Source organism: Globicephala melas, chromosome 16 (genome assembly GCF_963455315.2).
Source record: "Globicephala melas chromosome 16, mGloMel1.2, whole genome shotgun sequence".
NCBI lineage: Eukaryota > Metazoa > Chordata > Mammalia > Artiodactyla > Delphinidae > Globicephala > Globicephala melas.
Genome location: NC_083329.1, coordinates 71,467,157 through 71,491,359, shown reverse-complemented (window position 1 = coordinate 71,491,359; position 24,203 = coordinate 71,467,157). Strand labels below are relative to the sequence as shown.

Sequence of the window (24,203 nt, the reverse complement as noted above, 5' to 3'; positions counted from 1 at the left end):
AGTGTTAGAGGAAAATATCCTTCTCCGTGAAGAAAAGTTCAGACAACCTTAAACAAAGCTCACTAAACATTTTAACTTAGAAAACATAGTAGTGCCATTAACCTCCTATTTCATTTGCTTTGGTTTATACAGAATATCTGAAGTAGGATATAGGGATTTTGCTCATTTAAGCTTGGCAACCACTGTATTTCAACCAAAATTATATTCTTAGGTGCTGTTGTGGTAAAATGGTGAAAAGCTGGTCAATACAAATCTCCAAATACATTTGTATGAACTGTTTGTTGCCAAATAGTCTTCCTGTTAGAGTGAATAATGCTACTGCACTTCATACTGAGCCTTCGCTCTTAAGAGAAGACTCAAGATCACTATTTACATTTGCTTCTGCAACCATCATTTATATTTAAATTCCTAATTTGTGAAGAGGTTTATGGACTGTGAGCTAGAGGCCTTGGTTTTCGTGTGCAGATGTACGTGTACATGAACATGAAAATGACCACCAACTGCTTGTTGGATATTCAAAGCTGCAATTCAGTGAAAAAGAGAGGAAGGGGGTGGCGGGGGGATGGAATCACTTATTTGGTGAAATTAGAAGTTTCACAGGAAGTTACGTCTTACTGTTGTTGATAAGAGCACACTTACCACCTTGACTGACCATTTACTGTTATGAGTGACTCTTCTTTTCCACATGCCGGATTTCTTTCTTCGTCTTCATCTTATAACCTTCTCCCTGCTTTAAAAGGAATGTACACGTTAAGATTTCATGGTGAAAGGGTTTTCGTTAAAAAGCAGTTTCCATTCTGGTCCCTTGAGGCTGGATTAGGATAAGCGAAACACAGTTTCAAGTACTTTGTCACTTCACGTCCCCAGATATAATCTATTTGCCTCAACCACACAGCTCAGCAGCATCAGGGCGAGTGGGAGAGCACCGTCAGAAGGAATACGTAACTGTACTTCACAATAATTCAGTAGGTTAGTGATCAGTCAAACAACTGGACAGCCTGTCCAGTTCCTGTAAAACTAGAAGAAATCATCACTAAAACTCTCAAGGCACTCAAACCCCAATTATAAAAATATTAGTAAGTTATAATTTATGCCTTTTTAAGCCAGCAGAATGTTAAATAATCTGTTGTAATGAGACTGAAATTTCTCAGTAAAGCACTAATCATGAACTAAAGACCATGGAAATGCTGTTGAGCTGAGAGACTTTTTCTTTTTTAATTTGTGGAATTACCAAGCCCGTCCTCTTACTCCAGACCAAGCAGGCATCCCTTTTCCATAAAATAAGACCTGTCTTCACCAAGCACCAAGGACACACTTCTCTGAGAGCAAAGTGGTTCCACAGATACTCAGCTTTTACCCTTTACCCTCTTTATAATGGAAAACACAGTAGCCTTTCCAATTTTCTGATTTACTCCTTCTGAGAAATTTTCAGTTTACTTTTTTCTTATGTAAACACTGGCTATTGAAGTTTCTGTTTTTTAAATGAAAAGGGTAAAGGTCTGAGAAAGGGAAAGAAATGAAAAATAACCAGAGATGTTTTCTGTGGGAGCTAGAGATTCACTTGCTGAGTTACACTGCTCAGTGATGACTTTAGTTCTTTAACTGGCACATTGGAAATGGGCTGTTATTAACCCAGAGAGGAGAATCCTCCTCAGGTTAAGATGGGGGAATTCACATTTCCCTGTAGAATATACTGGAAAGAGAAAATGTATAGATTAGATGTAAGGATTTTGAGACGAGCTTTTTGTCATTCTAACTTTTAATTAAACCCTGTGCATTGGCTGGAAACAAGTGCTCTCTCTCTGGGTCCCAAGTAGGCTGCAGGTAAAGCACTGGGCAGGGGTGGGGCATGGCCGAGGGGTTTGGTGGTGGCAGAGGGTTTTAAATTTTGTCTCCCATGCTCGAACCGGCATGTTGCAAACTCCATGAATGAAATGATCTCTGTGAAAACTCTGAAGATAGTAAGAGTATATACTGTTAAAGAATGTTAGGAAGGAAAATCTTTTTCTTTGACCCTGATCAAATGCACAAGATGTCAAAAGCAGCAAATGCTTCAAGCTGCCACACTGCAGACGCCAGCCTGTTAGCAGCCTATTCTAGAGAGTTCACAAAGCTTTTATTCTCTACTTTCTTTACGACAGTCCCTCTCCATTACCACGTCATCATATTTTCTCTCTTGTGGGATAACAATTCGTCTTAGTACTTTCCGAGTGATCTGTAGGAAGCAATAGTGAAAAGGAGAGATTTTCCTGTTTTCTATTTTAAGAGGTGACACTACAGCAAACAAATAGTAGAAAATCTAAACCCCAAGAGAAGCATGAAACCCCAGTGATGATTACTTTTCTGGTGATGAGGTTGCCTTCTTCATCAGTAAACTGTTCTTCTGTGACTGATTCACCAGGAAGGTTTTTTGCTTCCTCTCCCTAAAGGATGTGGCATAGAGATTAGCAACATACTAGATGGATAGATCTCCACATCACTCCATACACCACACACATGCTCTGTGGCATTTTAGAAAAAGAAAGTATAAACTCTACTTGCAATTCCAGGGCCAGGGGAAAAGGCTGACTCCATGGATGGTTATTTAGCAGTCAACAACATTCAAAGCATTAAACCTCAAGTATGTACAAGAATGATGGTTAGCAACAAACTCCAAGAAGGAAGAATTTGAAAATATGTAATCACAGAATACAGTTATACATAGACAGACAAACAAAAAGGTTTCATTTGTTGAAAAAAGATTTAGCTAACGATTAGAGCTCTAATTAGATCATTTCACTTTGGATAATGTTTCTTCATTAGTCCTACGAAATCTCTCATTTTGGTGGATTTCCTTTTGTCTGATTTGAATTGAGGTAGCACCTTAGTTGGGGTGTTAATCACCCTTTGTTAGTTTGTTAAATTTAAAAATTCCTTACTAAAGGCAATATTTTTTCAAATACTATGAGAAAAGTTCAGAGTACAGAGAAAACCTTATTTTTTTCAGACTGAGCCTTTCATAAGTTGTAAATGAGAATAATTAATGTCTGATGAAGTACATAGTTTCAGAATATTATCAAGTGAATGAGTCTTATGTGATGACTGATTAATTACTAAAGGAATGTAAGACGACAGCCTTTCAGTTAGTGACTGCTATCTGATTTAGAAGGGGAAACTGTCAAGGATCTTCCTCTGGTGAGTTAACAAAAAAATGGGATAAATTCTTAACTTGCCAAGTGGCATCATATTTTCCTGCTAATAGGCAGGTCAGTAGATTTAGATGGCTCCTTAATGTCTATTAGCTCTATGATTGTAGGATAAGAAAAACCACTGAGAGAGCAGACATAGGGCTGTATTTGTAACACATTACCTTCTTCACTGGTGTCAACTTTAGGTCAGTCTCACTTACAGTTTTGGGGAACAAGGACAAACATCTTAAGTGCAGACCCATTCTAGAGACCTACTGACTTGTTAGTCATACTTCTTTTGTTGAAGAGGTGAACTGTACAGTGCTATAGTACTGTGTACTATAGTTACTGTACACCTGTAGGTTTTTTAGGAAAAATGGCAAATCACAAAGAAGACAGCTGCATTTCTGGGAGAGCCAGGATTCTAACCCTTTCAGTGTTATCGTCATGGGAAAGGTAGTAGCTCTGTTAATTTTGTCAGTGCCAGCCAATGGTGAGAAAATTCTATGATTGTTTTATGTCACAACCAGTAGAAAGGCAGTTGTGGTTTAAAATAACAGAGTAGAGACTGAAACACTACCTTGTTTTGCTAACAAAATTCTGTTTTTGTTCTTTTTTCTTTCTACAAAGTGACTTTGTATTCTTATAGATTGTGGGCTCATAGGTCCTGGGTGGGATATTTGACTCATTTTACCTCACTGTGGTATAAAGATGAGATGAAAATAAAACACGATGTTTCTCGCTGCTCTTGTTTGCTTCAAGGTTCACCTTGAACCTTGCCTATGATTAGTTTCAATTAGCACAGTTAAGGGAGGGAAGGAAATTGGAAAAATGTAGAGGTCTCCTGCCTGAATGCACTAAAATCTGCAACACGTTCTTATGGGAGTGTTATTTATGTTTCCTATGGTTGATTTCATATACCTGGAAAAGAAACAATTTCATTTTATTTTACAAGTAAAGGCTTAAAGACAGCAGAAAAGCCAAAAAAAGGGTCATGAAAAGTTTCACTATAGTTTAAACATGTATAAGTGAGATATGTTTGAACTAACTCTTGCACATGTCTAGCTCTTTGAGTGTTAAGACAATTCCAGGATCCCAGGAAAATCCATTAAAATAGCATACTATTACGAATGTTATAAATTGACCCTTTGGTGGGGAAAGATGCCAATTAATTTGCAGACAGTCTCTGAAATGTGAAGTAGGTATTTTTATAAGCATAGCGAATACATTTAAGTACATTGATTTATATTAATAGCCTTAGAAAAAAGCAAAGCCCTAGTTATAAATAACAAGCCATATAGGTTGTTGAGATCTGCTGTGGTATGTGGGCATTTTCATTATTTCCTACTGAAAATTCATACTGCTTATGTATAATTAAAGGTGAAGATACTTCTCTTAGTCTTAATGGGCACTAACTATAGTCAACTAGTGCTTTACATAAGGTCAAAATAAGATATATGATTATGTAGAAACTCACTAAACTGAGGGAGTGGATTAGATAGTAGTTGACTGGATAGATAGGAAAGTTGACTGGATAGATAAGGAGTCACAAAGTACATTAAAAAAAATTTCATCCATCTTTAATTCTGTCAGGTACATTGGAGATCAGGTGTTACCAAGGAGAGGTCTTTAGGGCCTCTCTTTAATGAGAGAAAATAATCTCTAATTAGTTTCTAAGGTTCTTGAAAACCTTTGTACTTTTAAGTAAATAAAATTTCCCCGCTAGTTTTGGTGATGGTATTATTTTTGGCAACACCTACCCGCACTTTTTTTCTTTCCTATTTCAAAGGAAAATTACAGTACGTATGGTGTCACAGTATCATTCCTGGTGGCCACCTTTGTGAAGACTACTGTACTTTTCCTTTGGACCCCTGCTGGAAACATAGCATTTTATAATTTTTATTCCTCTCTCCTTCTTGAATAAAATGAAAAAATAACATGAAATGTACCAATTTCCTTCGATGTACACAACATTAAAACTTGAACTTTCAAAAAAATGAGATGAGAGAAACTATATACATAAACTTAGCAGATTACTAAGCAATATGTATTCCGAGAAACCCACTTGCTGGGGATGTATGTGTATATGTATATAGCACATGTATATTCTGTATACACATACATATTGGTATATGTATATAAAACGATCTGAAGCTTGTGAACAATAGTTACCTTGTTCCATAACAATGGTTATCTGAAGCTTGTGAACAATGGGAAGTGGAATGGATAGATTGAACTTTTTGTACTTTTGAGTTGTTTGATGGGGGGAAACATACACGTAAACCCTTATTTTGAAAGTCAGTAAAAACGCTCAAAAGTAGAAATAAAAATATAGTTGAGGGCTTCCCTGGTGGCGCAGTGGTTGAGAGTCTGCCTGCCGATGCAGGGGACACGGGTTCGTGCCCCGGTCCGGGAAGATCCCACATGCCGCGGAGCGGCTAGGCCCGTGAGCCATGGCCGCTGAGCCTGCGCGTCCGGAGCATGTGCTCCACAACGGGAGAGGCCACAACAGTGAGAGGCCCGTGTACCGCAAAAAAAAAAAAAAAAAAAAAAAAAAATATATATATATATAGTTGAACTATATAGTAAAAATTCAGTTATTTGAATCTAATCAAACTTCACAATGGTTTGAGTTAGTTTAAAGTTTTTACCTTTGTAATCACTGCATTTGCTAAGCAAATAATGTAAACAAGCTCATAGGGACTGGTCAATTTAAACTGCTTCCAAGCATTTGAAACCACTGTGATATTATCATATTATATAGACATAAATGAATATGCTTATAAAATTTAAAAATACGCAAGCAAATGGGAGAGTTTGTTAACTTGACTCATTTCTTAAAGGACTTGAAAATATTAAATGTAAAAATATAAAAACATAAAAAAGAATGAATCCACATGTGAAATTAAAGAGAAAAATCATAAAATTCTACTTTCACTCCATTTATTATACTAGTTGAATGGCTAAGAACACAGATTTGCCTAGACTTGTGATAATGGAATCCTGAATATATCTACTGCTTTCATTGACATTTCCTGGCCAAAGCTAGCTCTGGGAAGGATGGAATAACCACCAAATAGTTTTCTGCTCTAGGATTCTAAGTGCTAGGGGAATTACTGTGGCTGGTTCAGTCCAAGGCTGGACAGCCTCCATGAAGTAGGTCAAATTCCTAGCATTCTAGCCCCATCAAATAGTTTCCAGGAAAGATAGCTCAATGCTGCCTTCTCCTATGCCACCGGAAAAGTCTCAATGGCCAAGTGCCTAATTTAGTCCAGGAAAAGTTATTCCTTTTTAGTTTGTTCTGGACGAGACGGAATACAGTATCGTGGAAAACGCAGGTAGAAGGCACTCCTCTAGAGGACCAGGGGTTAGGTTCTGGTCTCAGAACTGTTACTGCCCAGCTGTGTGGTTTTGGGAAAATCAATTCATCTCCTATCCTTGGTTTTTGTCATCTAGGAAAAGAAGTAATTTTAGTCTCAATGACTCCTTTAGGTCCTAACACTCTCATTTTATGTGTTTTGACAGAGATGGATCCCATGTCACATTTACCGCGTAGTACTGCAGTCTCGAGCTCTTTTACATTAAAAAGGTACCAACATATGGAATAAAGAGAAAAGGCAACAGAAATGTGATCTTTTTCAACTGCCCCCAAAATCTGAACAGAAAAATATTAACCAGAAAGACTTCTACGTATGTAATTGACAAAGATTTTTTCTTACACCTATAGCTTCCAATTATAATTGTAGCTATCCTTTAGCTTTTGGTTTCTCTGTCACATACGAAAGACATTTCTCAAAGCTTGTTTAAGTGATTCCATTGTTTATACAATGCCCTCCCCACTTATGAAACCCGTTCTCTGATGATTCCACTCAGCCTCCCTAAAATTACACTGACTTCAAGTGAAGATTTGAAGAGAACACAGTCTCCTCTGTTTTATGAAGCCTATAACATCAGTGTATTTCAGTCTTTTAAACTTAAGCTCTTAATAAAAATGTTAATATATATAATTATATGTTAAGCTTAAATATATAAATAACTCATTCTAACAAAATTACTTTAAAGCTAACTTGCTAATGCATGTTCTAGAATTATAGGAGACCAAAAGATATAACCCTCATTGACCTAGGGATGGGGTTGATGCTTCTGCTGTTTTGTTTTAGTATTCCCCAGAGTAAAACTTCTCTACGCTTTCTCCCACTGCCTATGCAGGATTATGTTTATTTTCTTCTGTCATATACAGAGGAGTCAACTTCTACACTGGGCGGCTATTAGAAAGAAATGAGGTGAAGTTGATGCAACATGAGTATGTCATATGTTAAGCATAAAAAGCAAGTTGCAAGACAGTATGTCTGGTGTGCTTTTTCTAGATGTTTCACTTTAGTGTCTTCAAGAAGTAATATTTTAATCATGGGACTAGCAAAGCCTGAACAGAGTTTGGCTTTAACATGTTCAGAAAAACCAAATTAAAGATTTCTTCCCCCTAATCCCAGCAAATGTGTGGGAGGTGACTGATTATGAGGACTTCATAAATAGGCCAAATGCTTGCAAATATGCTAGATAACAGTAAGTAATGTGGATTGCCCATGTGGAATTTTCAAAGTGATTCATACTTTTTTTTCATGGCCCCTATTGAGCTTAAGGTTGATTTGTGGATAATTTAGGATTTAGACAAGGACTTATTTTCTTCCCTAATGTTTCCAGAGTCTTAGAAAAACTATACTAGAGCAGATTTGGCCGATTTTCTTCTCTTCTTTCATCTGATCTACAAGAAAAGTACAAGCAGCAGGATTAAGAAGTTTTGGATACCTAAGCCAACTTCCCTACATCTCTGGTTTGGTGTCCTGACACTTTGGAAATGGGTGATAAGTTTGATAAATGGTTTTCAATAGATATTTCCTTTCCTTTCTTTCTCTTCAGAACTGCCAACCAAGGAGCCTCAAGTTATTTGGACCACATTCAAAGGACTGTGTATTGAAAATGGCTTCCTAGTTCTCTGCACTCAATTATTCCAACATCAAGAAAGATCTCTCTAAAGGCAGAGTAATGGAGACAAGCAGCAGACTGCAAGAAGCAGTCCGTAGGACCTCCCATACGTCAGGTCGGTGCTTCAAAAGGCCTTTGTGGGGGAAATCAGGATTTATTCATAGTATTCAACTGTGCTGTAACAGGGGAGAATTACATTTTTCACTTCCAGTAAGAGTTGCTTCCTCTAGTTAAAAATACAGCCTTAGAAAAAACCAGCCTGATTTTTTGTATGTCAGTCAAGTTAAAAACCTATTTCAGAAGTTTTTGCTTGGTTTGCATTATGTCATATACATCCATGCCAGGCTATAACACTGAATTCTTAGTCATTGATTGATAATGAAAAACTGTTTTTCACTTAAAAACTGTTAAGGCTGAGAAGGGAGCCTTTTAATTCTTTCACTCTCTTTCGTCTTTATCTTACCTCATACTTCATTACAGCCTCTGGGGTTTCAGTTGAACATTTCATTGGATATGAACTACTCTCTCACCAAGGTAGAATCTTTGTTCACACATAGAACACTTCTCCAAGGAAAGCAGTATACAAATGCCAAGAATTCTCGGGTAAAATTACAACTGCCACATGTCAAACACAGGCCTAGACAGAATACTCACTACCATGCAATGTGAGTTTTTCCTTTAGGTGGTTGTTTTTATAAGTTTTCAAATGTGCAAAGAAACATACAGAGCCATTTAGTTACCAAGCATGCTGAATTTTCCAAACCACAAGAAAGGTTCTAATAATACAGCGTTGCCCCATACTGATCTGGCTTCGGGATACCTTTATAATCAAACGCCGGCGAATAACTCGGGTAGTGACTCTCCGTTCTTCCTCTGAGCTTGAATCACTCTCACTGCCTTTCAAGTCCTGAGTAAATGCATTTTTAGTAGAATTTTACCATCACATTTAAAATAAAAGACATTCTGAGAAGGGAAATCAAGAAAGAATTTTTTACTTGCTGGTTCCCCGCACTTAAGGAAAATCATGATGTATATTTGCGGAAATCTTAAAAAAAATTTAAGTGGAAGAAAGTTTTGAGCAGAATTCTAAATGAAATTACTCTGTATTTATATGTATATATGTGTATATACATATATATAAATTATACATAAATAATATATATAATTACCTTGATCTTTACCTGCATATGTATATGCATATATATACTTATGTGTATATATAAATGCAATGCATATGTAAATGCATAAGTATATATATGCAGGTAAAGATCAAGACAATAAAATTGTAAATTATTAAAAATAACAATGGTGGAGACTTTGGCATCAGAAACTACATACATGCTACTAATTATTAGTTTGGGGAAATAATATAGATTTAAAGCTAGTTTAAAAATAAATACTATACATTTGACATGAATGTATAACCTTACAGTTACAGGCCATCTTTCACTTGATCTACAGAAAGAGGCACAGTATTTCTGACTTATATGATATTTTGGTCAGATTTGACAACTTTATCAAAAGCTATTTTGAACTTTATGAAAAGTATACAGTTTATATCAGCATAATTTGCCAGGAGATTTTTATCAGCATAATTCATACCTAATACATAATTGGAACTCAGTAGGAGTTTATTCAAATGAGGAATGTAGAAGATTTGAAAGCCTGAGGTCTTATTTTAAAGAACTGATATGAAATTAGAATAGAAACAACATTGCACAGACAAGAATATAGTACAGGTAAGAATACAGTAATTACACGAAGTATTACTTTTTAGGAAATAAGGATAGGAATAAGGAAAAACTACCAAGTGATAAACAGTTCATAAGTCAAAGGGAAAATTATCTTCAGCTTCTACTTAAATATCATGGTCAAGAGTATACACTGAATAATTTTATTTCTAAATTTTAGTGGTGGAGTTCTGAAAACAATTCTAGTATTTTATTTTCTAAGTGTACTAGTTACCCCAAATCTGACAGTCCCAGAGATAGAAACTGTAGTTAATATCCATTGGAAAAATCAATGGCAGAATTGGTAAAAATAGGAAAAAAAAAAGGTAAAATTGTTACAGGAGGTGTAAGTGTTAGCAAAAATTATTAATGAAATGTTAGTCAAATAGATAATAAAGTAGGCCATTCTTCACCAAAGGTAAACTTACCAAATATTTTTAAATGTTATAGTAATATCAACCTTAACTTTGTAGGAAATTTCATCTGAACAAAATGCCTTACTGAATAATATGGTATCAAAAGGAAATAGTTTTCAAGTTTCTTACTCCTTGCAAAGATACTGGCTACTAAATTCCCCATTACTTTAAAATTTTTTTAGAAAAGGACCATAAATTCAGGACACTTAGAATGACCTAAATATTGTGAAAGGAGGCCCTACAATGGCTCAGAAAAGCAGAAAAAAGTAAGACGAATTCAGATTGCAAAAGAACTACTAATCAGCATTTAGCAATTAATAGATTAGATGAGGCAGAAGAGAAAATTCAATCTGAATTATCCATACCCAGAATCTTAGACTGGGGAAAGTTTTTCACTTGAAACATTTAAAAGCAGAAGAACATACGTAATGCAAACACTGACAACAAACCTAGATGTCAATTATAATCCTATCAAGAATCATCTGAGACCAGCCCCTCACATAAAGAAAAAGTGGCCATTTGGCTAATGTTTGTTTCCATTTTCTCCATGGAGTCTCGCCAGTCTTAAGGTGAAGGGTAGAGAGAAGATGGTAGCAGAATCTCGACCAGGATTCCTTTTAGAGAATTCTCTTTGCAATGGCACAGAGGGTAACTAGGAGACCAAATGGAATTTTCTCAGTACTTCTTGCCATGGGTTGCAGCATGTAAAGAGGTGGAAAGCAGCAGGATTTTTACCTTGTAACAGCAGGCAGTCATCCGTTTAAGAGCTGCACCCGGACTTTTGACCTGATTTTTCAGGGGACAAAAAGGGGGCTGTTTTCTGAGATCATACATCCGACGACCTAGTTGATTACTATTGTACTATGGTCTAGCCACAAAAAATACATCCTGGACATCTTCGAATTTCTTGTGAGGTCAGACTTTTATGTTCCAGAAGCTTTAACTTCACTATGAATTGCTATGCTCCTGAAGCCTTTATGCATTTGAGTAGGACCAGTGACCAATGCGAAAGGCACAAACTCATTTATAAGAAATCTCGAAAACATTTTCTAACAACTAATTATTTTCCATTACTGATGAATTCAGCTGCATTTCCATTCAGGGTTAAGACTTTCTTTTTCAAATCCTCTTTATGCCTTCTCCAAGCTTCCCCAATGGGCAATATGTAGGCACATGTATGCCGTCGAAATGCTTACTTACATATTTCAGAACTTCCCTATCGATTTTTAATAGGTTTTTGCACAATACATTTTCATAGTTAAAACATCACTATGTTACTGCTCCTCCCTATATTTTGCAGGCTCATTTTAAAAGGGAACATTCCACCCAAAGTCATATTGCTTAAACATGCTAGGAGTTAACTAAAAGGCAGAAAGCAATACTCAAAACAGACTTGTCGGGAAGGAAATGAAAGAGAGTCCTGAGGATTTTATGTCCTCTCACTTTCCCTCCTAACAAGCAGGAAAGTGATCCAAAAAATAGCCTGCAGGAGGGAAAAGGAAAGGATATGATTAGTTAATAAGCTGATAATTAGCTCCTGAGGGATTAGGAGTTTACTAAATTTTCCTAAACCTCAAATTAGTCACGGGCTCATTATTTTACAAAAGATTTGTTTCTTTTTTTTTTCTACCCAAAACACTGTAGAAGAGCTTAAGTAAACTAGATGCTTTAGGGAAAACTTCAAGTACTACTATTCCAAAGATGTATAACTCTCAGTCTATTTCTACTGCATAGTTCATGAAAAGACACAAAAATTGAGAGAGCAAAAAGCAGTCAAAAATATAGGAAACAGAACTGATCTTAATTTTCTTATATCCATCTATGAATCATAATTTCAATTAAAAATTTTTTAATATCTAAAAATGTTTACCCTCAAAGAATAATGAAATCTATTAGATGGTAGCACAAAAACATATAAGTACAAAAAGCAAGCAAATAATTATATGACAGTAAGGTTTTTTAAATTATTAAAAACAAATATTAAGATAATTATCAACTTAGATATAAAAATAATTAAAATGATACTTTTAATGTTGCATTTCTAAATGCCGTCAACCAACAGTAGTATACCCACCTCATTTTAGGCTTGGGAACTGTGTTTCTTCAATTTTTAAAACACCCTTTCAGGCAACAGACCTTATAGGATAGAACTCTTAGATGGGTCAATGCTAGTGACTCTTTAAATTGTGCCAAGGGACCAGAAAGGGTCAGGATAATTATCCTCCATCCTCAAGAAAGAAGACTAGGTTGGGAGTGAGGAAACCTAAATCCCAGACCAAATTAAAACTGGACCTTAAGCTACTTACTTAACATCGCTGTATTCTTTTCCCTCCTGAAAAACGGCTAAGAAGATGTTTATTCCTTTTTTCTACCCAATGAAAGAAGGGATGACAAATAGCATATATTTTACTCATTACTTTCTTTACCCCCATTATTAGTATTACAATTTTCAATCACACATTGATAATCTGGAAGTAGTAACGAACACTGGGCCCAGTGCTACAAGATTATAAAAGAATCAAAGCGTCAGTACTTTCAGCTTAAATGACAGCACAGTGGAAAACTAGATGACGTACCTTTTGCTCAGACCCATTGGATCCCTCTTCTTCATGGAGGTTAAGCCTTGGCTTGCCATCTGCAGGAGTAGTCCTACTCATCTTTTTCATACTGACAGGCACACAGGGTTTAGGCTCTTCTATGACAAACTTGCTGGTTTCTTCTAGAGCTTTCTGATATGCCGCTAGTGATGATGCTGGTTCATCAACACGACCAGAACCTTGTATTTTTGGTTTCAGAGTTTCCTTTGTACTCTGTTTCCCTATATCATTTTGGGATTCTGAAAAGTAAGATTTTGTCTTTGCTTCTGGAGTGACTTCTGCATGGCTTCCATTTGCTTCAAATCTTCCAGGTTCCCCTTTGAGATACGACGTAATGGAATCTCTACACTGGTCAGGGCTGCAATAGAGAAGATGTGGAAATTTATAATGGTAACATATGGCTGCAAATGGGCTTCAGAAGCTCTAAATTTTCAACAGCCGTGTTTTTAACTACTTTTAAAGACATACAGTAGAAACGCATGAAAAACCTGGTCATCAGATTTCAAACTGTGAGGGCCTGTTATGGGTGTGGGTGTGGGGTGAGGAGATGATACACAGGCTCCAGGCATCCTCTTCACTCCAGCTCCCAAACTAGCTGGCTGGCTATGCTGTCACTGTTTTTCTTTTGTTTTGTTTAATTGTACTGATACAGTTCCTTGGATTCTGTATCTTTTAAAAAGTAATCCTGAGAGGTTCATGGACATACCCAGAGTTCCAGACCCACCAATCTAAAAGAGGAGGAGATCTCAAAATGCTTTTCTAGTGCCAGTGAAAAAACTGATGACAAAGAACAAAATGAATTCCTGTGATGAGAGCTCTGGCATCCTCAAGAACCCTACGTTCCAGTCTTTGGATGTGTTTCCAATCGTGAATCCTACCGTCATGCTTTTCCCACCGTGGAAGAACCGTGAGAACCTTCCTTGGGTTCTCATCTTTCTCCACTCCTGCCCTCTGCTGACTCTCTCTGGTGATAAGGGTATGGATGCTCACCTGCTGCTTCTACTACCTGTGAGGACTGTTTTCCTTTTGACTCTTAAAAACCTTTCTCTTCCATTACTTTCTTTTAAATTGGTCTCTAATTTTTACTAGTTTCAATATAGACTTTTACTTTATTTTATAGTTTGTATATTGGGGTTTTTTTGTATATTGTTTTTATTAGCACCTTTGCTTATTACCTGTAGAATTCCGAAGGCAATGAAACTAGTGCAATGTTTTCTATGTACAATATATGTACTATGTATATGTATGTGCGTATCCTTATAAATCAAATTTTGATTAAACACCTTTATCAAAAAATATTAATAGCACATCCTATTCCAGATGTTTAAGGACAAACAGTCCCAGCATACTGTGAAGACCCTGTACGATAACTATAACTCCTAGCTATATCTAATTTCCTGTTACGCAACTATAAATTATGCGATTCTATCTGAACCTAGACATCAAAATTAGTACTGTTTCTTGTCTCCATACTCTATTCTGTAGGCTGAACATAGAATTCACTGATGCTCCCATTCTTCAAAGGGAGTTTTGTGAACTCTTTGCAAATGTTGTCACCTCCCTCTTTGGGAATTTTCATTGAGCAAGAAGCTTATCAGCAATATGAAAATATTAAACATGGTTATAAAATAAGTTGTATGAAAAGAACTGAGGTTTATCACTAGTTACCACTGAAGTAAAATATATTTTATGTGTGCATAAATAAAATAATGCCAGCTATCACTGAGATACTGTTTGTACCAGTCATTGGGTAGGCATGCTACAGGCTTTCTTTTTCAATCTATAAACCTGTTTGAAGAAAGTAGTAGTATTCTTATTTTTAAAGCCAATTACAGTGGCATCCTTAGAGCTTAGAAATTAATCAAGTCGAAAAGTGCAAACCTAATGGTGGTGGGGTTTGAACCAGTGTCTCAAGGACACTAGCTCTTACCCTCCTAGAGGAAGATCACTGTAAAAAGAGCCAGATTCATGATTAGGGAATTATTTTGGTTATAAACAAATTTCTATCATGCCCATATTATTTGGGGGTAAAGAATTACATATGCCATATTGCAAATTATATAAAATATTCATGTAGAAAAAAGGAAGGATATATATAAAGTGTTAGTTGTTTTTCTTAGTATGATAAGGATAGATGACTTTTTTGCTTCTCTGCATTTTTCTGTGACATTTAAAAACACGTATGTAAAAGAAATTCACCAGAATTTTAGTGGTGGTTATTGCTAGATGATGGCATTGTATTGATTTTTTAAATCTGTATTTTAAAATTTTGTATAATAAGCACATTTATGTTTGAAGTCAGGAAATAATAGAAATGCTTATATTTCTAAACGACAGAATTATATTTATTACATTATTTTAAATGAGCATTAATTTCTGGCTATGTGAAAAGAATACTACTACAGGTAATAAAGTAGAAAAGAGTAACCTTCTAAAGTAAAGAAAATGTATTAATCTTTAGCATGTGTATAACTTTTTGCATTTTACTTCAGCTAATTATCAGTAGTTTTAAGAATTATATTTGAGTTTAACGTAACTTTCCCTCTCCAGATTAGCAGAATGAACTAACCTTTAAAGCATGTATTATCCTGAAATTGGAATGGTAATTTAGAAAAACAGTAATTGCTAAAAAGCATATATTTAAAACAAACTAGTGGAATTCCCTGGCAGTCCAGTGGTTAGGACTCCATGCTTTCACTGCCAAGGGCCCAGGTTCGATCCCTGGTCTGGGAACTAAGATCCCACAAGCTGTGTGGCGCAGCCAAAAAATAAAGAAAGAAAACAAACTATTAACATGTAACCTGCATTTCACGTTCCTTTTTCTGACCCAGAGCCATACCTGTCATCCAGTCGATCTAGTAACCCACCAGTTATTCTTCGAGCTTGAGCAGGGGACTCTAGGTTTCCACTTGATGTCTCATTCTGCCAACCTGTAATTGAAGACATTTCCAGTTCTGCTTGCTGAACACGTTTAAGAATAGCCTGTACTTTTTCTTCTGTCATCTCCTCAGACTCTACTCCTTCTTCAAGTTGAATATCCTCAAATAGAGATTTGAGTTTTTCTTCCGTCATCTCCTCATCAGGACCAGATTTTCCTTTCTCTTGCTGCTCAGGGCTCACTCCTACTTTTCTAGTCTGTTCCAATGGCTCTGCTGGTTTAACATCTTTTGGGACCCCAGCCATCCTTCCGAGGTATTGAGGATACTCACTCAGACATACATTCTCCAACTGGCTCTCATGTACATCCACTGCTTCAGGTATTTCTGTCAAAGGCATTGAGTCTTCAAGTCTGCTCTCTTCCAAGGACGTGTCTTCTGCAGTTACGACTGGAGGTCCGTCTGCTGAATGCTCTACGTTTCCCTGGGAAGGCACTACCCCATCACTCAGTCTACTGGGGGTTCTAAGGGGAGATTCTATGCTAGAGAGATCACTAAAATAATCATCTTGCTGGAAAGGGGTGGGTGGTGTGTACTGCAACCCTGTGGGAGTTTCCAGTTCCACTTGAAGGGGAGGATAACCTATGGAAGACAGTACATTTGGACTGACTGGAATGAATTAGAGCACATCAAACAAAAACACATGGAATGACTTAAATTATATTAGGTATGAAAATGTGTGATGAATTACAGAATAATGTTGATAAATTTATTGGTGTAGTTCAAGTATATGTAATACAATGAAATAAAAGACTAGTGCAAACTACAATAAAATAGAATACTAGTTAATTAAGATATAAATTGTTTATCGATTTTGGTAATTTTAATACAGTAACTTAAATACACAAGTTTGATCCGATATAAAGTTAGCTGTCATTACGTAAGATACATTTATTGCATGGCCAAATTAATATCTTTCTACTTTTAGCATGCAAAATCCACACTGTGGTGGACTGAATACAGCAAGCCACAAGAAACCAATTTTTATAATTAATTACTTATAACTTATTTTAAGAACCGTACATAAGAGTGATGCTACCCAACTCTTAATTCTTAACTTATTTCACTTGAAGTTTACAGCAAAGAAAAATGAATTTAATCTTTGGAAAGAAATGACCATTAGATTTTAGAGCAGTAGTACTGGGAAAAAAATCTAAAAAGATGTTAGGAAAAGGATTTAAAAAGCAGATAAAGTAGAAAAGACTCCATGTAAACTCTTCAGGTGTCATAATGTGACAGAGATGAAAGGGTTGTGTACGCATGAAAGTCTTGGTGAACTTGGTGGTAGGGGTCCACTCAGAAGCATGAATCAAATAAAGAGAAAAAAGAAATGATACACAACAGAGACGGGAGGAAGGCCATTCACAGAGAGCTCTCTGAATAGTCATGACAGTGCTATGAGACAGCAGAAGTTTACTAACCAGCCTACACAAAGGGGAAGGAGGGAGAAATTGCCTCGTTTTAAACTTTGCTGCGTGGACTAAGGGAGTTATTTTTCTCCTTCAGCAGAGAGAAAAGTCAACAATGGTCTGGTCATGGTGAGGAAAGGAAGTTTCACAAAAGTTCAACGAAGAGGAGAGACCGGAACAAAAAGGCAACCAGGCACACTTTCTGACTTATTGGTCTAAAAAACTAAAGCCTAATTTTTCCATCAGTCCAAGATAAATACCAACTTAGCTTTGGTTGTAAATTCAAATTACTATAGGTACGTGAACATTTTTCTGTTATGGTCACCCATAAACCAGAATGTTGAAAATTTGTCTAAGACTACATGAGGTTTATAATCTGCACAAGTAAAATTTACTTCATAAACATAAATTTCCCTAAGAATTTTAAAAATAGAGAATATAAAATATTAAGATGTAGCAACAAAAAGCCCTTGTGGATTTATTTAATGATACTCTGATTTTAAAATGTTAAATGAAACTTTCAATTCCATTGAATACTTCCATTCCTTTCTGATCATCTTGTTTGTTAAAACTACTTTTCTTAAAAAAGTTTCCCAGTAAAGAATATTAAAATATTCTATAAACTTGGCAAAAACCCAAAATTTGATATAATAGTGGTCTGTCTTTATCTTGTGCACAGAGAGTTTGGTCATCAATATATGGCCTCACATATAAGACAGGGCCTTGAAGAGAGCATTTTTCCAGGTTCTGTGATATTTATAAGCTTAAAAAGAAACCACTTTTGACATTATTACCCACATGTTTATGTTATGGGGATAACAAGGTACACTTTAAATTTTCTGTTGACTTTAGTAAGCAGAAACTTTCTAAGAATTTGAGATGTTTTGTCACATATGCAGAATTATAAGTTATTGATTATTGGTGGTCTAACTTTGCTGTTTAAAAATAGAAAAAAAATCACCATATTTAAAAAAAATTGAAATAGTAGAAAAATATCCCTAGCTCCTCTTCTTGCCTCCATAGCATCAACATTTTTGTACTCAAAATTCATTATAGGAATAAATTTCCATTTATGAACATCTTGAAAAACATAGTAAGATATTTGTCATACTTTTCTTAATACTTTGTTGAAAAAAGCCCCAATTTACATAATGAAGGAAAAATGACACCATTATCATATAAATTAAGCTAATGTAAAAGAGGAATTATTATATTAGTGACATGTATGCTCATTGAATTAGAAATTATGCTACCTTTTATATACGATGGGTCAAGTAGTGTTTTTCCAAACAAAAAAATGGCAGCATATGAAGTTAAAATAATGCTAAATAACGAAAACACCTGTTTGAGTGATACATTCGTCTCTTTCAGTACATGCTTAAATACTTGTTCTCAAAACAGTAATTAACCATTTTACTTAACAATTTGTATAATAGCCCACAATTTGGTTTTACCTAAATAGGAATAAAAGAGTTCCCTAGTTTTTTAGGTTAATATAAAAATGACAAAAGCAACATATTCTCTAGATATTAAATTTTCTTCCATTTGGTCATATAAAACATTTGAGATACCAACTCTTTCAGTTAACTTATGCCTTTATATACTTCATTATCTGTATTTTATATAACAGAGACATTTATCAAGTTTGTTCTATCAGGGTGTTTGTTGGCAGACTCTGGCAGAGAATATGCCGTGAAAATGAGAAATTAAGTCAAGCAAATCATAATTTAGTTGGTTTTACGTGACTGCCTTGTCCTACTGCACTTTCAAATTTTATCAAATGATTAAGTAAATATGAACACTAAATTCAGTTACCATCCACAGGGTCATGGAAAACACTGTTCTCATCTGCAAAACTTCTGGTGCCTGAAATATTTCCATAATCAAATATTGGTCCTTCTAGCAGAGTCACTATATCTATTCGATTAATTTTTGTCAAGACCGCAGTTAAGGCATCAGCTGAAAGAGGAGGGAAAAAAAAAGGTTGAAAACCCAATTAAATGATTTTCTTCTAAGTCATCACAATACCCACACAAAGGCATGGCTCTCTTGACCCTCCTAGCGTCTTAGTCCCGCCTCACTGCACCTCTGCAACATTCACTACCCAGAAGGCTCAGAAAGCTCGCTGCTCCAGGGAAGATACGTTAGGGTCTTAAGAATCATTTTGTGAAGCCGTGTGTGATGACAGCCACATTCGTTCCGTCTCTGTAAGGCGCAGAGCAGATAGGCCTCAAGACAGCGAGACTCCCGTTAGTTATAAGGGGATCTAATAAACACATTCCTCTCCTGTTAGACTGTCAAAATATATATATATGTCACCCTTATATTTGATGCTTAGCATTAATGACTTACTAAGGTCAGGCCGACCCAGGCAAACCCCCAGTAACTGATTCCACATCGTTATGGGTTGGCATTTATCACAGTATAGCACCACTCCCCTACCACCACCTAAACCACACAAAACCCAGGAGTACTGGGGAGTGCTCTGCCATCACAGACCAGGCTGGATAAAATGGTTTGATCTTATCCTTTTCTCTATTATCTCCCTGCACATCCATTTCTGGCCATAGCAGTAACTTCACATTGTTTCCCACTACCGCCCCATGACTGAACAGCTAGAATTATATTTTCATTTTTGATGGTCACAGAGAAAAATGCAAAAAATGCAAATATAGACAAAATGCCCAAAAGCCCCTACTACTTGCTTCCTAAAAAGCTTCCTAAAGACAGAAGTTTAGAATATTAGCACAAAATTAAACAAGTATAACTTCAAAAGGCTTGCCATTACTTTATGATCACTGTGATTTTATTAACAGTAGGCTTATCTGAAATATTAGACATATGCAATTTTGCAAGTTAAAGTAATATAATTTCAGCATACTTGTAGCATTTTTTCCATCTCTGGTAACCCATTTTTTTAATAACATGAAGCTTTGAGAAATTAAAGAATTTGGATTTTCCACACGTATTTGATTGATTTCATCCACTGAAAAATTCAGTTCCCTTGCCAGTTCTGTAGAAAAGAAAAGGAGTTACTAAGATTTCATATTGTAATTTTATCACATATATTTCATAAAAGTAATGCTCAACTGCCCCCCCCCCATAAAAGGGAAAGGATTTTATAGTAAAACCCAGGTACAGCCTTGGGCATTAATCTTTATATACTTGATTTCACAGGAAAATACTGATAATATACAAGCTGTGACTTATCTCTCCTAAGATAATTCCTTGGTTATAATCAGATTCCCTTTGGAGATTATTTTATAAAGATTCTTGCTCTGTTCAAAGAGGATGTTGCTAGGTTCTTTTAACTCAGCCAAATTATTGTCTGCAATTTGAGCAAACTTCATACAAGATAGGTAGGGATATACAATTCATAAACATGGCACAAGAGGAGCCGGTAGAGTTTTCTCTCGGCAACCTCCATGAAGTAGATCTTTTACTCACATAATACTCTATTCTATATGCCTTCAAGTTTCATCAGAGCCACTTGGGAGGTTAAATGATGACTCCAAGCCAGATCATTGTCTATGAGATGCTGTCACTTGTGTAAAAAATAAAAGGGAGATAAGCTTTCTGTCCAGCTAAGTGTTCTATAACCACACACTCAATCTTGTAAATGCAGAGTGTGTCTTTGGAAGGATACATATGATATGCGTAGTTGCCTTGGGAGAGTTAAACTTGGGAGTCAAAGGTGAGAAGGAGACTTACTTTTCACTGTATATTTTTTGTACATTTAAAAAAGATGTGTCAGGTGTTTATTACCTTAAATGATTATAAAAAGTAAGAAATGGGAAAAAAATCCATGGAAAAGGAATTGGACGATTCTATCCTCCTTAAGTACCATTTCCAGCAGTTTGGCAAAATATATTCAGAGGCTCAAAAAAGTCTGTATCCTTTGACCAACTGATTTCACTCCTAGAAATCTATGGTGACAGTACACAGGGTTGTACACAATTATTTACATACATGAATGCTCACTGTAGGCTTGTACTACTGAAAAATTGAAAACAAAGCATGTGTTGAACAAAAGGAGAGAAGTTAATTAATGTAATGCAGTGGCTGGCAAAGTGATCACAGCCCACAGTTAGAAATACATTGTATATCATGATGCTTATATAAATGAAACCACATCTTTATGGAGCAAAACAACCTTACTATATGTCATAGACATTTTCTTTTCCCTTTAAAAACAAAAACAAAGCATGAATTGATTTCATGACTCACTAGTGCATTGTGACCAACAGCAAAACACCATTGTAAAGTATGGCTATTGGATGTTATTTGTCCATTAAAACCAAGATCAGAAAGTAAATAAAAAAGCAGAAAATTACATTGTGTATATAACATTTTAAAAGCTTTTTATTTTAAAAAAAAAAACCAAAGTACATTAAGTTGCTTGTTAACAGCGGTTCTGAGGGATGGATTTAAATTTTGTTTTTCTAAATGCTAATTTTCCTAATAATCTTCATTGAGCATATAGTAATTTGAATTAGAAAAGTTAATTTTTTTTAAGTGCCTTATCTCTTTGTGTTTTAAGGGCAGTAATCCTTCCTGCCCTCGTGACCAAACCATATCCTTTGTCTAGAGACTCAGTGAAGAGCAAAGACACATTGTCACTAAGAATTTTACAGTTTTATGACTTTGTCTCGCTATTCTTTTTTTTTTTCCGGTACGCGGGCCTCTCACTGTTGTGGCCGCTCCCATTGCGGAGCACAGGCTCCGGACGCGCAGGCTCAGCGGCCATGGCTCACGGGCCCAGCCGCTCCGTGGCATGTGGGAACCTCCCTGACCGGGGCACGAACCCGTGTTCCCTGCATCGGCAGGAGGACTCTCAACCACTGCGCCACCAGGGAAGCCCTCTCGCTATTCTTATGTCACATATTCTCCAAGAGTTTACTCTGACAAACTAAGGACTGGTTTTGCTTAAAGAAAATAATCCAATAGTTATGGGTAAATAATACACAAAATCAACATTAGCTCCAGGCTATTTTCAGATTACAGTGTCCACTGTTAAAATATAATACTATTATTAATTTTATGTGCAGAAATACTTATACATAATGAATTACTGTTAACTCTCAACAGTCTGCAAAGGATTACTCAGACCCACTGTATCTTAAGAGCTCCACTAGGCCAGGTCAGTAGCAGTGTGCCTGAGGGCAGGGCTGGGCGGAAGGAGAGAGGAGGCCTTAATACGGAGGGTGGGGAAGGCCTGGGATTCAGGGCATTCGAAGGAAATAAATGTAAATGACCTTTTGTGCCATGATCTAGTTTCATGTTGTCCATTTTGATAGCCTAGATAATTGTTTCCCTGAGTAGAGAATGTATGTCGCTGATAGTATGCAAGATGACTTTAAATAGGACAATAATTAACATTTATTTATATTTAACTGTTGTTTTTTGGCTGTGCATTAAAAAAAAATACACTCAACCTATAAAACTTAAAATTTCTCTGATTCATGTGAAGTAGGATTTGGGGGGCCCAGTTAACATCAAAACTACAAAGCAGGGGCTTCCCTGGTGGCGCAGTGGTTGAGAGTCCGCCTGCCAATGCAGGGGATACGGGTTCGTGCCCCGGTCCGGGGGGATCCCACATGCCGCGGAGTGGCTAGGCCTGTGAGCCATGGCCGCTGAGCCTGCACGTCCGGAGACTGTGCTCCACAACGGGAGAGGGAGGCCACAACAGTGAGAGGCCCGCGTTCCGCAAAAAAAACCAAAAAAAACTACAAAGCAGTATTGTCCAGTTGACACAGAGCCTTATCTTCATCTTTAATGAAGTGAAATCAAGCCCAAAATTCCTCTTCTACACCCTGATTATAAAAAGTATCATTCATTTCACAGAGCTCCACTATTTTTGTAAATTGAATAGATTCATTCACCTGTATCCTATTTTTTCAATTTTAATTCAAAATTTAAGCTTAACGCTCATCCTTTGTTTTCTTGTTTATATAGTTATTGAACATGATCCTTGTTTTCCATTATCAAAATGACGTAAGATTTCCTTTTAAATAAATCTTTGAGCGTAAAAGTGAGCCCGCTTAAAAGTATCAGCTCAATAAGCATGCAAATAATACGTGTATATCGTAAAAATTGTGACAGTGACTCATGAATGATTAAGATTTGTGAAACCTAGGCATGGATTAGTTGGACTATTGCCTAAGAGAGCTGATCTAAGGGCATAAACCATAGCTAAAATTTTTGGATTATTTGAAAACCATAGGCCCTAGCTACGTTTTCCTATATGCCACAAAATAAATTTGCTATTAGGTAAAAGGTTATCCCATATTACCAGAAATGGCATTGTGAAGAAAGTGCTTAAATTTAAGGTAAAATAAGATTTAAATGTCTATTCTTTAGGGTATGTGCCTAGAAAAGTTTTGAAAAACACAGTATACTATAATTAACTCTGGGTAGATAGAATTACAAGTGATAAAAATGTTTTTTACTCATTGCTTTTTGTTTTTAATAATAAACTGCTTGTGAAAAAGACAAATTAAGAAACTGTTTCATTCAGGTGTATACACACTTACCTGTCCAACTAAGTCCCAGGTGGTCGGCTACTATTGCCATCCTGATATCTGTCCGTTCACATGGACTCTGTGGACCTACGATTTACAATTTCTTAATTAAAATAATCATCAAGAAAGACACGATACTGGAAAATTGCTTTTAGCAGTATTCAGATTTTACAGAGAGACTACTGCTAACACTGTACACTTAAATGTGTCCTAATCACCTACATGAACACTGCTCTTTTCACATGACTCACTTGATTTTCACCTGCATCAGGCCAAATGTCAGACTACATGGATGCTCAATGTAATGGAATTCAACATGCTGACAAGCTAGCTACTTTAAGTAGTTACAGAAGTGTCGTGTTGGTGAAAACACCACGATGGCATTTCAACATCTGTGCTTTTACTTTGACAGAATCATATCCATTAGCACACTGAAAAAAAAAA

General features: G+C 36.1%; 1 protein-coding gene across 1 annotated transcript in view; it reads right to left on the bottom strand.

Annotated features, from left to right (window-relative positions):
- ANK3 (ankyrin 3) overlaps window positions 1-24,203 on the bottom strand; it is a 324,133-nt gene that overhangs the window by 14,594 nt on the left and 285,336 nt on the right. Inside the window, 6 exon segments of the mRNA XM_060285875.1 lie at window positions 640-730; window positions 12,873-13,251; window positions 15,733-15,823; window positions 19,054-19,197; window positions 20,120-20,251; window positions 23,772-23,846. Coding sequence (XP_060141858.1) covers window positions 662-730; window positions 12,873-13,251; window positions 15,733-15,823; window positions 19,054-19,197; window positions 20,120-20,251; window positions 23,772-23,846 — 890 coding nt within the window. The 3' untranslated portion in view covers window positions 640-661.